General features: G+C 53.5%; 1 protein-coding gene across 3 annotated transcripts; it reads right to left on the bottom strand.

Annotated features, from left to right (window-relative positions):
* Positions 1-758: 758 nt before the first annotated feature.
* Positions 759-17,150, bottom strand: LOC311521618 (cyclic GMP-AMP synthase-like receptor). Of its 3 annotated transcripts, none has more exons than XM_084629994.1 (7): positions 16,449-17,150; positions 16,168-16,249; positions 10,754-10,780; positions 9,952-10,213; positions 9,557-9,710; positions 9,229-9,338; positions 1,333-1,560 (listed from the first exon to the last, which is right to left on the bottom strand). In XM_084629994.1, exons 1-7 carry the CDS (start codon positions 17,010-17,012, stop codon positions 1,479-1,481), a joined length of 1,281 nt encoding a protein of 426 aa, XP_084486120.1. In that variant the 5' UTR covers positions 17,013-17,150; the 3' UTR covers positions 1,333-1,478. The 3 variants fall into 3 exon arrangements, with proteins under 3 accessions (XP_084486119.1, XP_084486120.1, XP_084486121.1); XM_084629995.1 differs by lacking the exon at positions 1,333-1,560 and adding an exon at positions 8,587-8,688; XM_084629993.1 differs by lacking the exon at positions 9,229-9,338 and having other exon boundaries at positions 759-1,560.
* Between the last annotated feature and the right edge of the window lie 14 nt (positions 17,151-17,164).

Genomic DNA, 17,164 nt, shown 5'->3' on the forward strand with positions numbered 1-17,164 from the left:
GTCATGTTCCCCTCCCTCCCTGCCCCTCCGTTTGTCTGTCCACCCACCCCACCCCATCCTGCCCCTCTTGTCACTGGCTCCTGGGAGCCTGCACCTCTGACAGCTCCCTGAAAATGGTGAGGAACCAGATGATTCATGGGATGCAGTGGCCAGGGTGGTGGGATGCTCGTTACGACACGCTGGGCTCCCTGGGATACCTACCCAGCGGACAGTGGGCTCCCAGCGGGGCAGGCAGAGCGCGGTGGACTCACCCCCTGCCAGTCGCAGCTGACTGGCAGCCGTGTCAAGGAGCCTGGTACGGCTGCCTGGCACGAAGCAGCGGCTGTTCAAAGGAGCGCGGTCGGCAGGTGCTTTCCCGCACGTTCTAGGCCCGTGGAGAACGAGCCCACGTTCCAACACGCACTGAAGTGGAGCGGGCCCACACGCAGGCTCGCTGACAGCAGAGACGAGACAACGGAGGTTTAGGAACGGCGACATTTCCGTGAGCCGGCGTAACTGGAGCCCGGCGTGCGGAGGGAGGGAGTGGGCTGGGCCTTCGGAAAGGAAGCGGACGTGCTCTACTAAGCCACCGAACGGTGTTTGAGGGCAAAAGGAGAAAAGAGGTTCGGTTTCTACTCCCAAAGGGCTGGATTCTGGGGTCAAACCAGAGTCACCCCCCGACTGCAGTGGGGTCAGGGCTGGATTCTGATCCCAGCTCCCCTTGGGTCAACCCAGAGCGTCCCCATGTGACACCCACTGCAAAACTCTGAAGGCCAATAAACAGAACCTGGCATTTATTATTGTTTAAAAACATTGGTTTTTTAAATAAAGTCTCATGGTTTTTAAGCAGACTCTGTTCCCCCAGGATAAATCCAAAGCCAAGTGAAGTTAGCGTAGAACAGGGGTTCTCAGACTTTTGTCCTGGTGACCCCTTTCATACAGCAAGCCTCTGAGTGGGACCCCCCCTTATACATGAAAAACACTTTTTCATATATTTAACACCATTATAAAGGCTGGAGGCGAAGCAGGGTTTGGGGTGGAGGCTGACAGCTCGTGACCCCCCATGTAATAACCTCACGGCCTCCTGAGGGGTCCCGACCCCCAGTTTCAGAACCCCTGGCATAGAATATTCAACTGCAGACACGAGCCCAAGTGTCTGTGTTGGGCGAAGAAGATACTCGCAGCTCCCTGTCCCGGCTGTTTTTCTTCCTTCAGGTTTTTGAACTCTTCAAAGAGTTTCTGATGCTTCCTTCTAAACTCGCCCAGCTCCCGCGCCCGTTGGATGAAGGGTCCCGGGCCTTGGGGCTTGGCCAGGTCGTAGCTCAGCTGGAGGTACTGTTCTGGGCTGCATCTCATCAGCCTCACCTCCAGTCTGAGCACCTCCAGCACCCGGTTCTTCAGGGAATTCTCTTCCTCACTCCGGTGCCAGTCGAAGAAATTCATCGAAGGCAGGAAGTAGCTGGGCAGCTGTTTCTTCTCCAGGCTGAACTCCAGCACCTTCAGCAGGGTCCCCAGAGCATCCAGCACCGTGGCCCAGTTCTTGGTCTCTGGGTTGAGGTCGGCTGCCCAAAACAGGACCATCTGCGAGAGAAGGAGAAGTTACTCACCTCGTGTAGCAGCTGGAGTTCTCCCAGAACCAGGCCCCGACGGATGCTGCCCTTCAGGTGCGCACACCCCTGTGCCGTCGAGCAGAGATTTTTCGGTAGCAGCATCTGCTCTGTGCGTGAGCTCCACACACCCGTGTGTCCCACACCGCGAGCCCTAGAGGTGAGCGGACGAACCACCCTCCATTCCGTCTCTACTGTGATGTCCCACAAGATGAAACATTTTCTGTCTCGTTTTCTATCCCTCTCCTAATAGTTTCTAACACACGGTTAGCCCGTTTGACTGCTGCTGCGCCTTGAGTGGAAGTTTTCAGAGGACTATCCACAGTGACCAAACTCTCTCTCTCGAGTGGAAATAGCGAATTGAGAACCCATTGTTATGTATGTATAGTTGGGATTATGTTTTCCAATGTGCGTTACTTTGCACTTATCAATACTGATACGTCACCCGGTTTTGTGACACCCCCTGCAACTCTTTGCAGCCAGCTTTGGACTTAATTATCCTGAATAATTTTGCCACTTTACTGTTCACCCCTTTTTCCAGATCATTAATGAGTATGTTGAGCAGCACAGGTCCCAGTACAGATCCTTGGGAACCCCATTGTTTCCCTCTCTCCATTGTGAAAGCTGACCATTTATTCCAGCCCTATCTTTCAGCCAGTTACCGATCCATGAGAGGACCTTCCCTCTTATCCCATGACAGCTTAATTTGCTTAAGAGCCTGTGGTGAGGGAACTTGTCAAAGGCTTTCTGAAAGTCCAAGTACACTGTATCCACTGGATCCCCCTTGTCCACTTGTTTGTTGACACCCTCAAAGAATTCTAACAGATTGGTGGGGCATGATTTCCCTTTACAAAAGCCAGGTTGACTCTTCTGCAACAAATCATGCTTATGAGTCTGATAATTCTGTTCTTTACTATAGTTTCTACCAAGCCGCCTGGTACGGAAGTCAGGCTTACCGGCCTGTAATTGCCAGGATCACCTCTGGCACCCTTTTCTAAAACTGGCGTTAGCGTGGTCATCTTCCAGTCATCTGGTACAGCGGCTGATTTAAGCGATAGGCTACATACGACAGATAGTAGTTCTGCAATTTCATATTTGAGTTCCTTCAGAACTTTTGGGTGAATCCCATCTGCCGCCTAGCTGCAGCGCGGGAAGCCAGCCACTGGTCGAGGGGACCAATGTGACCTAAGCTGCTATCACTGTAGCCAGAGAGGCTACGTACGGACCCAGTGCCCCGGGCTCAGGGACAAATTGAGCAGACCCAACCTACCCAGGGTTAACTGGGTAGGGACTCAGCTGGACGAGGGGCAGATGACCCAGGCAAGGGGGGCTACCAGTTTACCACCTGCTCAGGAGGGAAGAGTACCCCCGGCCAGCTCCGCCAGAGGGCTGGAGGCTCTGGACTCAGGGTGCTCGGTTTACAGGGTGGGCGCGGGACTGTCCCTCCGGAGAGAGTGCCTTGTTCCCCTGGAGGTGGATGGGAGGAAGGTCAATGGATACTGGGATATGGGCGCGGAGGTGACGCTGGCCTGGCCCGAGGTGGTGGCCCCAGATCGGGTGGTGCCCAACACCTACCTGACCCTGACAGGGGTGGGCGGGACCCCATTTAAGGTGCCTGTGGCAAGGGTACACCTGAAATGGGGGGCCAAGGAGGGCCCCAAGGATGTGGGGGTACACCACCATTTGCCCACTGAAGTTTTGATGGGGGGAGACCTAGAGGACTGGCCAAGCAAGCCCCAGGCCGCCCTGGTTGTGACGCGTAGCCAGAGCCGGCGAGGGGCACTGCGCCCTGACCTCGGGGAGGGTATCACACCGGAGGCGCAGGACCCTACCCTGGTGGGGAGGGAGCGCCGAGGGGCACGGCTCAGAGAGGTGGAGGCCTCAGACCTGGCCACTGAGGGGGAACCGGGCCCCGTCCCTGCCCCAGCCGCTGAGTTCCAGGCCGAGTTGAGGAAAGATCCCTCCTTGCAGAAGCTCAGGGACCTGGCCGACCTTGGTGTGGTACGGACCATGAGGAGAGGCTGCCAGGAGAGGTTCCTGTGGGAGAAGGGGTTCCTGTACCGAGAATGGGCTCCCACAAGGGAAGTAGAGTCCTGTGGGATCAGGAGGCAGCTGGGGGTCCCCCAGAAGTATCGCCGCAGGCTCCTGTACCTGGCCCATGACATCCCCCTCGCAGGGCACCAGGGAATCCGGCGCACCCGGCAGAGGTTGCTACAGAACTTTTACTGGCCCGGGGTCTTTACCACGGTCCGGCAGTATTGCCGATCCTGTGACCCCTGTCAGAGGGTGGGGAAGGCCCGAGACAAGGGGAAAGCGGCTTTGAGACCTTTGCCCATCATAGAGGAGCCTTTCCAGAAGGTGGCCATGGACATCGTGGGGCCTCTCAGCAGGACGACCCGGTCGGGGAAGAAATACATTCTGGGGGTGGTAGATTTTGCCACCCGCTACCCCGAGGCAGTGCCCTGAGCTTCCATTGAAGCCGACACCGTGGCCGATGCGCTCCTGACCATTTTCAGCCAAGTGGGGTTCCCCAAGGAAGTCTTGACAGACCAAGGCTCCAACTTCATGTCGGCCCTGCTCCGGTGCTTGTGGGAGAAATGTGGGGTCCGGCACGACTGGGCCTCAGCTTATCACCCCCAGTCCAATGGGCTGGTGGAGAGGTTCAATGGGACGCTGAAGATGATGCTGAAAACCTTTATGAACCAGCACCCGCAGGACTGGGACAAGTACTTACCTCACCTGCTGTTCGCGTACAGGGAGGTGCCCCAGGAGTCGACCAGATTTTCGCCTTTCGAACTGTTATATGGAAGGAGGGTGAGGGGCCCCCTGGACCTGATGAGAGACGAATGGGAGGGGAAGGCCACTCCCGATGGAGAGTCAGTGGTGGAGTATGTCCTGATCTTCCGAGAGAGACTGGCTGAACTCATGGGCCTGGCCAGCGAGAATCTGGCCCGAGCCCAGAAGAAGCAGAAGGTCTGGTATGACCGCATGGCGCGGGCCCGTGCCTACGCCACCGGGGATCCGGTGATGGTTCTCATCCCTGTGAGAAAGAACAAACTACAGGCCGCCTGGGAGGGCCCTTTCAAGGTCGTCAAGCAGCTCAATGAGGTAAACTGTGTGGTGGAGCTGTCGAACCGGGCGCACCACCGCCGGGTGTACCATGTGAATATGATGAAGCCATATTATGCCAGGGGGAATGTGGTGTTGGCCGTGTGTGGACAGTGGGAGGAGCAGGGAGATCACCCTTTAGTAGATCTATTCCCTGGGACCAGAGCTGGTTCCCCCCTGGAAACAATTCCCCTCTCGGATCAGCTAACCCCTGCCCAGCAAGCTGAGATCAGGGGGGTGCTGCATCCGTACCGACAGCTGTTTTCCAACCAGCCTGGACGCACTAATCTGACTGTCCACCGGGTGCAGACCGGGTCGCACCCGCCGATAAGATGCTCCCCCTTCCGAGTCACAGGGAAAACTGCTCAGGACCTGGAAAGAGAGGTCCGGGACATGCTGGCTTTGGGGGTGATCCAGCCCTCTGCCAGCCCTTGGGCCTCGCCGGTGGTGCTGGTCCCCAAAAAGGACAGGTCGGTCCGGTTCTGTGTGGACTATCGGAAGCTCAATGCCATCACTGTATCTGATGCCTACCCCATGCCCAGGCCTGACGAGCTCCTAGACAAGCTGGGAGGAGCTCGGTACCTTACCACCATGGACCTTACAAAAGGCTACTGGCAAGTGCCGCTGGATGTAGATGCCCGGCTGAAATCCGTCTTTATCACCCCTCTGGGGCTCTATGAGTTCCTGACCCTGCCGTTCGGCCTCAAGGGAGCGCTGGCCATCTTCCAGCGCCTGGTGGACCAGCTCCTGAGGGGGATGGAGAGTTTTGCCGTGGCGTATATTGATGACATCTGTGTCTTTAGCCAGACCTGGGAGGACCATGTGTCCCAGGTTAGACAAGTGCTGGACCGACTCCAGGGGGCTGGGCTGACGGTAAAAGCGGAGAAGTGCAAGGTGGGGATGGCTGAAGTATCTTACCTGGGCCATCGGGTGGGGAGCGGCCGCCTAAAGCCGGAACCAGCCAAGGTGGAGGTGATCAGAGGCTGGCCCGCTCCCCACACCAAAAAGCAGGTCCAAGCCTTTATTGGGATGGCAGGATACTACCGAAGATTTGTGCCCCACTTTAGCACCATAGCCACCCCCATCACTGAGCTATGCAAGAAGGGGAAGCCAGACAAGGTGGTCTGGACCGAGCAGTGCCAGGAGGCTTTCCGGGCGCTGAAGGAGGCTCTGGTCAGTGGCCCAGTTCTGGCAAACCCAGACTTTGACAAGCCCTTTGTGGTGTTCACCGACGCCTCAGACATGGGACTGGGGGCGGTGTTAATGCAGGAGGATGAAAAGGGGGAGAGACACCCCATCATGTACCTGAGCAAGAAGTTGCTACCCCAGGAGCAACACTACGCGGCCGTCGAGAAGGAGTGCCTGGCCATGGTGTGGGCCCTCAAGAAACTAGAGCCCCATCTCTTCGGGCGACACTTCACCGTCTACACCGACCACTCTCCCCTGACCTGGCTGCACCCGATGAAAGGAGCCAACGCCAAGCTCCTGAGATGGAGCCTGCTCCTGCAGGATTACGACATGGACGTGGTCCACGTGAAGGGAAGGGCCAACCTGATAGCGGATGCGCTGTCCTGGAGAGGGGGCCCCGAACTTCCCCAGGTCACTGGTCACAGTGACCCCGCTCAGTTCAGTCTCGAAGGGGGGAGAGATGTGAGGATGTGATGCAGCAGGGAGGGGGAAGTGTTGACCTGGGAATGTGCCCTGGGGATGGGAGACCTGAGAGCCTGTCACCTGAGCCAGGAGGGGGAGGAGACACCTCTGCCCGGGAATGTGAACAGAGGCTACAGCAGGGAACCTGCTGGGTGGGTTTAGTTTCAGTTTGGGGCTGGGTGGAGGAACGCAGGGAACCCCAGGGCTGGGGTCTAAGCTCCCTGCTCCCCCAGAAGGACTTGACTGAGGGGTCCTGGTTGTACCCACAAGCTCTGTTTTGGACTGTGTTCCTGTTGTCCAATAAACCTTCTGTTTTACTGGCTGGCTGAGAGTCTCAGTGAATCCTAGGAAGAGGGGTGCAGGGCCTGGACTCCCCCACACTCCGTGACAACAACACATCAGTGTGGGTCAGTACTTCAGATCTGGTGCCCCAAAAGGACAGTTCTGATGTGGGAATCTCCCTCACATCTTCTGCAGTAAGGACTGATGCAAAGAATTCATTTAGCTTCTCTACAACAGCCTTGTCTTCCTTGAGGGCTTCTTTAGCCCCTCATTGTCCAGTGGTCCCACTGGTTGTTTGAGAGGCTTCCTGCTTCTGATGTATTGAAAAAAATTTGTACTGTTAGTTTCTGTATCTTTGTCGGGGGGGCTGGCTGGGTGCTTCGGACGGATAGTGCCACCTAATGGTGACGCTCCAGGATATAACATCCACCAGTGGCGGTCCCAGGGGTCGCTTTGCCTAGCAGCAATAGCAGAAGGGGAGTATTGCCCAGTGGCAAGTGTGGGGATGGTAGGGGAACCCAGGCCCACCCTACTCGACCAAGTTCTGACCCAGGGCCCTTCAAAACAAGGTACCCTGACACAGGGTTCATGTCCTGATACCCCAGAGCGCTTTCCCTGTGTCGCTTTCTACCCTTGTCCCTCCAGTGGCATCTCCGGGGGTTGGACGTGGGGTCCTTCTTGTGTTCGCCCTGCTCTGTGTCCGGCAACTCCTTCGCTGGGAACAGCAAGTCGTCCCTCTCGGCTCCCGCAGCTGGCTGGCTTCCCGCGCTGCAGCTAGGCGGCTTGACCCCGGTGGCTTGGAGCCCCGAAGGCTTCCCGGCAGGAGGCTCTTGCCAACAACCGCTCTCCTCCTCCATCAGCCCAGCCTGAGCCGAGCGGCTCCCTTTTCAATGCTCCTGCCACTGGGAGCATGCCCAGTAGGGGCGAGGGGGCGTGGCTTCTTGGGCCCAGAGCAGTTTGTTAATCTTCGCTTCTCCAGCGTAGGGTTGGTACAAGCCCGTCACAATCTTTAGCAAATTGCTTCTCATTAAAGTTAAATATTACAGTGTGTGTGTGTGTGTGGGGGGGGTTAATTATCCCCCCCTACCAGGATGCTAAATTTATTTGCATTGTGGTCACTATTACTGAGCGATTTAGCTAGATTCACCTCTTGGACCAAAGACTGAAAATCCTTGCACAGGGGAATGAAAGGCTGTAATAGCCACGAAACAAACGCTGACGGAACTCATAGAAAGACCTGATTTCTCAAAATCCATCAGATAATTAAGAATATCGGAGAGGGAAGAATGAACAGGTGAAAACTGTCACTGGGGACCCCAATGGTAAAATCTCTTCCATTTCTGAAGGTAAGTATTTCTAGTACAGATCACTGTATCTCTTTTATATCTGCTGAGCAGGAAACCTCTATCCCTGGAAGAGGACAGGACAAGAAGTAATGGTCTCAAGTTGCAGTGGGGGAGGTTTAGGTTGGATATTAGGAAAAACTTTTTCACTAGGAGGGTGGTGAAACACTGGAATGCATTGCCTAGGGAGGTGGTGGAATCTCCTTCCTTAGAAGTTTTTAAGGTCAGGCTTGACAAAGCCTTGGCTGGGATGATTTAATTGGGGATGGGTCCTGCTTTTGAGCAGGGGGTTGGACTAGATGACTTCCTGAGGTCCCTTCCAACCCTGATATTCTATGATTCTATGATCCCCGAGAACCATTGAGGAACCATGGATGGCCATGTTGAAGTGGAGAGACCAACTGGAGTCCTGGGGCAACAGACAGGAAACAACCAGAAGCTGCAGCTGGATAGGAAGTGAGACGAATCAGGTCAGAGAACCAGACCTGGCTCGAGCGAGTTGGTGCAGCTAGAGTGACTCCGTCTCTGTCTCATTTGATCTTGTTCTGAATCAATGGTGTCAGAGGATATGCATGAAGAAGAGCTCTTGTCCAAGGAATGAGGAAGGCGTCTCCCAAGGATTGATAATCCAGACCTCCTCTCGAACAGATTTTCTTACACTTTCTGTTGGTGGTGGTCGGAGAGAAGTCCACTTCTGGAAACCCTCACGTCAGGAAAATCTGGTCGGGAATTTGAGGGGACTGAGATCAGCAGAGCACTGTTTTCACTCAGAGGCCAATGTCCAAGGGGTACCTGGGCCTGGACCCATGACTGGTCAGAGGGAGAGCTCCATCGTGAAGAGCCTAAATTTAATCTCCAATTTTTACAAACTCTCCTTTTAACCGCCGAGCAGATTTTGCACTTAGCTGGGATTTGTGGGTATCTCAGGCAGCAGCTACACCGGGAATGTCCGTCACTGACCGGGAAAGCTGAAATCCTGGGGATCCCGGCATACCAAGTTGATGACAACTCCCGAAGCATAAACCTCTCAGAATGGAGGGGAAGGGGCAGGCGGAGGAGGGAGGGGACAAGGGGAACATTAAACAGACCCCCCCACAAAGTATAAAGAAATAAACGAGGTGAGCTAAACAGCACCGCACTCTAATTGTGACTAAAATTGGAGGCTTGACTAAGCTAAGCAAAGGTGAAGCGGGCACATGAGACACTATCTTAGGCTGTCAGGCGGCAGAGAAGGAACTGAGGGTGGTTCTCCTGCTCACCTCTCTATATCCTCGGTATGGGGCACGAGGATGTCTGGAGGGCGTGCTTGGGCGGAATGGGCACCGCTACCAAAATTCTCCCAACAAAGGCATCTGGGGCGCATGGGCACCTGAGATGGAGAACCCAGAGCGAAACAGTTGGAAGAAGAAACACGCAGCGCTAACCACTAGACCCCACTCCCCTTCCCGGAGCTGGAATAAAACCCAGCCCTCTCTGCCGCCCCTCCCCTGCTGCTCTAACCCACTAGATCTTTCTCCCCTATACCTGTGGATGCTCGTATCATCCATTCCCCACCCCCTCCCACTCCGCCCTCTCTGTCTGAGTTACCTTCAGGTGGTAGGAGGTCAGGACTTTGCCGTAGCGCGGTACCCACTGCTCCATGTTGATTTGCTTCAGCAGCTGCAGCGCCTCCCGCCTCCACCCAGCACCATCGAGGTCAATGTCCCTGAGGAGTCGGGTCTCAGCCAGGGAATAGGAGAGCCTGGGAAGGGGTGGGGGAAATGAGACAGGGCTGAATGGGAGTACGGGATCAGACTGACTCCCATCCCACACCTGCACCAGGGTGTGTGTGTGTCCCTGCTGCCCCCTGCTGGTGGGGATGGCCCCTGCTGTGTGTGTATGTGTGTGTGTGTGTCCTTGCTCCCCCCTGCTGGAGGGGCTGAGCCCCCTCTGTGTGTGTTTTTGTTGCCTTCTGCTAGAACAAATGAGATTTGCATTTTTACCTCCAGTACAGATTCTTGGCCACCAGATCGGCCCCAGTTTTGTAAATTTCCATGATATTCCAGGTGGGTTTGATCCGCTCAGTGTCTTGCTCCTGGTCCCACCAGTCGGAAAGCCACCTGAGATCCTGCCTTGGCCAATCCATAGACATGTCCACTTTATTCCGGATGGTGGGTACCAGGTCTATAGACACAGCTTGGCCGTCCACCTCCAGGCTGAGCTGCACGGCAGAGCATTTTGCAAAGTTGCTCAGTCTAATGTTGCCTTGGAGAGGGCAAGACAGTGGAGTGGGAGTCAAAAGCAAACAGAGATAAAAGCTTTGCAGATCTGAGATGATGGAAGGGCAAAGATTAAGGGAATGAGGGCCAAGAGCCCAGGACTCCTGGGTTCTATTTCTGAGTCTTCTTTTGAGTCTCTGTGACATTGTGTGAATAACTTCACCTCCATGAGCACATGGTGAGTTAGTGGAAGAACTGAAGATCGAAACCAAGAATCCTGACTCCCTAACCCCTAACTCTGGGAACTCCATTGTGTGAGAGATTAAGAAGGAACAGGGTAAAATTTCTCAGAAAACAACTCTGTGGTGCCCCATAATCTCGACCCACAGCCCCCTGCTAGCCCAGCCCTGGGCTCCCCCCATAACTGTGCCGATACCTCTGAATCCCGACCTGCAGCCCCCTTTTAAATGTATTCCCCATTTTACCCTATGCAATTTAACAGTTTCCCTTCTGCATTTCCCTCATAGGTGGTGCTTGTAATTTCTCCACTTACAGAGCGCCTTATTCTATCTCTTTTAATACTTACTAATTCCGGGAGCAGGGCTGCTTCCTTCTAAAAACAGAGATGGGAGAAGAAAAGGGCTAGTTAAAATCTATGACACTCAGAATCTTGCATAGAAGGCTGATCACAAAGGTAAAACTGGAGGAAAACGATGAGATTCCTGCAGGGTTGGAAGAAGTCGGATTTCTTTGTGTCTATATTAATCAAGTCTTGGCCGGCTCACAGTTACAGCTACGGGTTGTCGGAAGTGCTGAAATCAACACACACCGGAAATACGATCAGCTGGGCCTGTTCTACACTTAGCAGTGAGTTCCTCTGATTAACTACTTCACTTACAGGATGATTTTTATCCCAGTAAAGAAAATCCATACAACCCCGGTGTGATGCTCTGCTGGGGGCACTTAGAACCGTAAGCCAGTTTACCTCACTGCCTTAGCAACAGAGAGCTTTGCTGGAGATCAGACTGTGTGCCAGCTCCCTGCCACCCCAGTTGTCCGCCTCACCCGCGAACTTCTGGAGAATCTGATAGTCCAAACATTGCCGTGTAGAAAACAATCAGTGAAGCCCATCCCGAGTTCCCCAGAGACCTCTCCCTGCAGGTCCAGTCCCTCTCATTCAACACTCACAGAAATTATTAGGTTCGCTGCTGCCAAAGAGACAGAGCACACACCAGATTCCTACAGGACACAGTCCGCGGACTCTGCAACGTTAACAACCTGTCTCAGAACACCATCCCAGCCACCATGGATGTCACCTCCCTGTACACTGACATCCCTCACAATGACGGCAGAGCTGCCTGCCTCAAATAGCTACAAGACAAGGGACAACCCTCAGATACCCGCCCCACACTCGTCCGTTTCATCCTCACCCATAACAACTGTACATTCGACAATGAGAACTTTGTTCAAACCACGGAAGCAGCCGTGGGTACTAGGACGGCTCCCCAATATGTCAAACTCTTCATGGGCCACCTTGAGGAAGAATTTCTGGACAAGTGCACCAGAAAACCAATGATACACCTGAGATACACTGATGATATTTACACCCTCTGGACAGACAACTTAAACTCCCTCAGAGATTTCCACCACAACTTCAACAACCCCCACTCATCCATTAAACTCTCTCTGGAGCACTCCCACACCAGCATCAACTTCCTGGACACTGCGATCAACTTCAGCAATGGAACCCTATGGACGCAAGAAACCCACGGATCACCACACCTACCTTCACAGATCCAGTAACCACCCCAAACCCACCTAGAAATCTGTTCTCGACAGTCAGGCACTCAGATACCACAGAATATGTTCCGAGGAGAAAGTCCAGGACACCCACCTTAACACACTCAGAGTCAGTTTCACCAAACAAGGACACTCCATAAGAGGAGTAGATCGCGTCATGGAACGGGTCACCAAAATACGCTGAGATAACCTGCTTCAATACAGGGGGGAAAAAATCCCACCAACCGCACACAGTTGTCACCTACCACCCCAGACTGGAGCCCATACTGGGTATCATCAAATAATTACAACCCATACTGATGGGTTCTTTCCTGAACCCCCTTTTCTGGCCTTCAAACAAGCTCCAACCTCATCAACAGAAGCAAGCTCCCCACAGACCAGGACTCACCAACTCAAAGTAGCACCAGACCCTGCCAGAACAACAGATGCAAAACCTGCGGACACATCTCCACTGCTACAATGATCGACACTCCCCATAATGCACCTTTCAAGATCCATGGGTCCTACACATGCCCATCACATAAGAATGGCCATACTGGGTCAGACCAAAGGTCCATCTAGTCCAGTGTCCTGTCTCCGACAGTGGCCAATGCCAGGTGCCCCAGAGGGAATGAACAGAACAGGGAATCACCATGTGATCCATCCCCTGTCGTCCATTCCCACCTTCTGGCAAACAGAGGCTAGGGACACCCTCCCTGCCCATCCTGGCTAATAGCCATTGATGGACTTATCCTCCATGAATTTATCTAGTTCTTTTTTGAGCCTTGTTATAGTCTTGGCCTTCACAACATCCTCTGGCAAGGAGTTCCACAGGTTGACTGTGCGTTGTGTGAAGAAATACTGCCTTTTGTTTGTTTTAAACCTGTTGTTTTAAATTACTGGCCAAAATAGGCATGAATTTGCAAAATGATTCAGCTGACCTGAATCTGCATTTTTCACTGAAGAAAAGTTTTGGCTGAAAAATGTCACCCAGGTCTAAATGGAAATACACACTAGTGTGCTGTGGAAACAGATCCTTAGTTAAACAGTGCCAGAAATAGATGGATGTCGGTTGTAAAATGGATTAATTAAATCCTTGTAAGGCCACGAAAAGTTGGTGTAGGCAAGGCCCTTCACCTTCGGATTTTATTTGGGAATTCATAAGGGTTTATTAAAAAAACTTAAAGATGGATGAGAATCGGTGCAAAAAATTAAAGTCGCAGTTTTCTGGGTCAACATCGGGATGGATATTGGGGGATGGGAAGACAGAGAAAAAGCAACAAATCAAGAAAAGTACATCCGTGCTCCAGTCCTAAAAGCTCCCCGGACCTGGCTCCCTACTCCAGAAGGAGAGATGGTGGCTGAGGCTAACTGAGATGTCATCTCTCCTTCCAGAGCAGGGAGCTGGGTTTGAGCCACATGTTACTGAGCCACCATCTCTCCTTCTGGAGCAGACAGCCAGGTTCTGGCGCTTCCTTTTGTTTAGGAGTCAAGCACTGACGTGTGTGTGTATCTTCCACGGCGTTACCTTGCTTTAACAGACAGCCTCGCTTTTACACTTAGACGAATTCATTATTAACATAAACACGTCTACCGGATGTCACGGATTGGATTTCCTTAACATAACTGGTATTTTCATGTACTTGAGTGATCCACAATTTGGGTGAAAATTGGTAAAAGCTGAATAAGAGCTTTTGTAAACCCAGGAGGGTTTTTTTTTGTTTGTTTTTTTTGCGGGGGGGGGGGGGGTAAAAACCAGTAAAAAATGAAGGGCTCTAGGGCTTGTCTACACTACAAGATTAGGTCAACTTAATGTAGGTCAACCTATAGCCACCGCAGTAATTCAATGGGCTGGTGGTGTCCATGCTGCCCTCCTTCTGCTGGGGCAGCGTGTCCTTACCAGGAACACTTGCACAGACTGAAGTGGGGCATTGTGGGGCACTGGCAGCCATATGGGGCTCACAGCTGGAGGCCCCCATCCGCCCCGGGGTGACACCCCCAGCTGTGAGCTCGGGGCAGGTTCCATTTCACAGCACAGAGCCTACCAAGAGGGAAATTGACATACTTGCCGATTTCACGCTGCTATTGTCTGGCTCAGACCGGTGGGGTGCCCAGCTGGGAGCAGGGTGCGGGGAACCTGGGTGGGGAAGCAGGTCTCCCAGCGGGGATCAGTGAGCCCAGGTGGCAGCCCGGCTGGGAGCAGGGAGCCGGGAACCTGTGGGGGAAGCAGGGCTCTAGCTGAATGAATGACAGCCAACAGCGGATGTAAGTAACGCGGTGTCTACAGGGACCCTGCGTCACCCTAACTACACCAACATAAGCCCTACGCCTCATGTGTAGGTGGAGTTATGATGTCAGTGATGTAGGGCACTTCCATCAGCAGGAATAAGGCTGTAGTGTAGACACAGAGAGTGAGGTTGACGTAAGCTGCCTTATGTCAACCTAACTCTGTAGCGCAGACCAGGCCTTAGTTAAAGGTTGCGTTAAACAAAATTGTTGTTATGGACTGGGTGTAACCTGGGGCAATGTGAACTAGTGGGCAGGGGCTTAGCTGGGCACTGTTCGGTGTGTGTGTGTGTGTGTGTGTGTGTGTGTACACAAGTACACACAGAAGCAGGAAGAAAGCCCAGCAGACAGGAATAGAAGCGCTGCTAGCAATGTGGCTAAAAGAAAAGCTTTTTGGGCAGAGTGCTGGCTGGAAAGGCTAGGGTTACCATATTTCAGGTTCCCCAAAACAGGACACTGGGGGGGGAGGGAACTGGGGAGCACAGTTGGGGAAGCTGGAGGGGGTACCTGCAGTGGGGGTGCTCACTGGAGGTGGGGGGCTCTCCCTGTCATGGTGGCTGAGCGGCTGGCGCAAGCCCAGGAGGCAGTGACAGCCGTCAGTCATCGACTCCCTGCGGGACCCCCTCCCCAGGGCTGGGAATCGGGGCCTGGGTGGGTGGGATCTGGCAGCTGCGGATGCCCGGGGAATGGACCAATCAGCTGTGGATGCAGGAGACAGACCCATCGGGAAGCAGACCAATCAGGGCTCCTTCTCATAGACTCATAGAATATCAGGGTTGGAAGGGACCTCAGGAGATCATCTAGTCCAACCCCCTGCTCAAAGCAGGACCAATCCTCAATTTTTGCCCCAGATCCCTATAATGGCCCCCTCAAGGATTGAACTCACAACCTTGGGTTTAGCAGGCCAATGCTCAAACCACTGAGCTATCCCTCGCCCCCGAGCTACAGCATCTGCTCTGCAAAAATCCAGGACATTTCCTGTTATTTCAGCAATTCATCCGGACAGAGAATGGAAGCTCAAAAAAAGAGATATTGTCCGGGAAACCCCAGACGTTTGGTAACCCTAGGAAAGGCATGTTTGGGACAGTGAGCAGAGAAACTGGTTTTCTGTTGTTTGATTCCTACTACGTTTAGGGAAACAGGACTTTCTGCATAAACTTTGTCAACAAACAAGACTGCATCAAAGAAAACACTTGACTCTTATCATCAATTTCTCCTCCTAGCAGGAACAAGCAACAGCTCCCCAGATTTGGTCAACTGCCCGGGTCAAAAGCACTCCTGGTCTGGAATGACAAGACGGATCGATGAGGGGACCAGGATCCTGACTGCCATGGACCAGAGGTTTTTCCTTGAAAGCTCTCGCCATCTTGGAACTTGCTAACAGAGATGAGCTAAAAAATCCAGCCCTAGAAGGAAGGAGAAGGGTGGAAGGCAGCCGCCCGGGTTTGGAATTGGGCCCAGCCTAGGGCTTGAGAGACATTTACAACCGTTTTCTACCCTGTTTCTGCCCCACAGAGGCCCAGAGGGGAGAGGTCGATTCTCCTAGTGCAAACAAAGCCAGCTGGCCTTGGAATCTACGATTCTAATCACTGACCAAAGCGTGATTAACGCAGAGTTAAGGTTGCCTGGTTAACTCATGCTCTGGCCTGTATTGCCCAGGAAATACAGAGTTAAGGTAAATGCCTGCACAGGGCTAATTCTAGCAATAGCCCCTGAGAATGACCCCCTTGCCCTGCAGCTGCAGTGACTGGGTTACGTGTGGCCGTATTGACTGGGGGAAGGATTAGCCGGAGCATTTTGGGAGAGCTGGGATTGTGATACGAGAATATCTGGGGATTAGTTTGAGGAGCGTCACAGGGTTTATTTATCATCTTCATTTCAGGCCTTGATTAATTAATGCAACACTAATGGATTAATGCTAAAACCAACACTTACCCTCAGCCAGAGCATTCTCGACAAATTCATGGAACTTTCTAGCTACCAGAAATGGATCGATGCCGCCCGTCCAAAGATCCTTCTGAAAAGGGGTGAAATCAAATTTATTCAGATGCTTTAATCCAAAATAAAAAGAAGCTGCAGCTCAGGAGTGAGGGGCACCGGCAGAGCTGGGGGGCAGGGCTGGGCTAGCAGGGGCTGTGGGTCGGGAGTGAGGGGCACCGGCAGAGCTGAGTGTGTGGACGGCTCTGGAGGATACATTCTGATATGATCTCACTTACCTGTCGGCCATTTATTTCTTTGATGTCTTCCTCCGTGAGGTCCAAGCCTAGATCCTTCCTGCCGAAGTCTACAGCCTTCTCATCCAAGATCTTTCTCAGTGTCACCTTGTTGTAATCCACCACCAGCTTGTTCTCCCAGCGGTACACCGGCACGCCAGACCTCAGGCTCAGCCAGGAAGGCAGGAAGTGGAGCTCTGTGCACGGCGCACTGTACAGGGTACCCAGCAGGATCACGTTCGTGTTGTACTGGATGGGGGCCAGGAAGTCGTAGTCGCTACTGCTGGACTCTGCCCGGACATGGAGGTCCTGGGCTTGGCAGCCCACCAGGATGGCTTCCCCCGTGAACAACAGCGTATTCCACTGATGCACCCGAGCCATGATCCTGCTGACCAGAGCTTGCACCTGCTGGCACTCCTGCTCCCTTCTCCGGTGTTCCCTTTGCTCGGGATACACATGGCGCCGTAAGAACCAGTTCAGGAACTCCTGGGCGACTGTATGAGACTCAGCCTGTTCCTCTTCCATTTCTCCTGGCCCTCGGGCCCCACCCTGGGTTGCGCCAGCCATCCCCGCGGGGCCCAGGTGGCTCCTGGCAGGGCTGAGCCCTCCTGAGGCACTGGGGAAACTCTTGCAGTTCAGCTCTGCACTTCCTGTAGGTGCTTCCTCTCCTGGCTGTAGCTGTTTCCTGCTCGTAGCTGAGCTGTGTGGTGGTGTGTGTG

Source organism: Lepidochelys olivacea (assembly GCF_965140295.1).
Source record: "Lepidochelys olivacea isolate rLepOli2 genome assembly, chromosome: 6".
Taxonomy (NCBI): domain Eukaryota; kingdom Metazoa; phylum Chordata; order Testudines; family Cheloniidae; genus Lepidochelys; species Lepidochelys olivacea.

Excerpts from the sequence above, each read along its gene's own strand:
- LOC311521618 (XM_084629993.1), bottom strand. The coding sequence starts at position 17,012 with ATGGCTGGCGCAACCCAGGGTGGGGCCCGAGGGCCAGGAGAAATGGAA. Across the intron at positions 10,214-10,753 it reads CAGCCCTGCTCCCGGAATTA|GCAACATTAGACTGAGCAAC; the intron begins GTAAGTATTAAA and ends GCCCTCTCCAAG. Across the intron at positions 1,561-9,556 it reads TGACCTCCTACCACCTGAAG|ATGGTCCTGTTTTGGGCAGC; the intron begins GTAACTCAGACA and ends CTTCTCTCGCAG.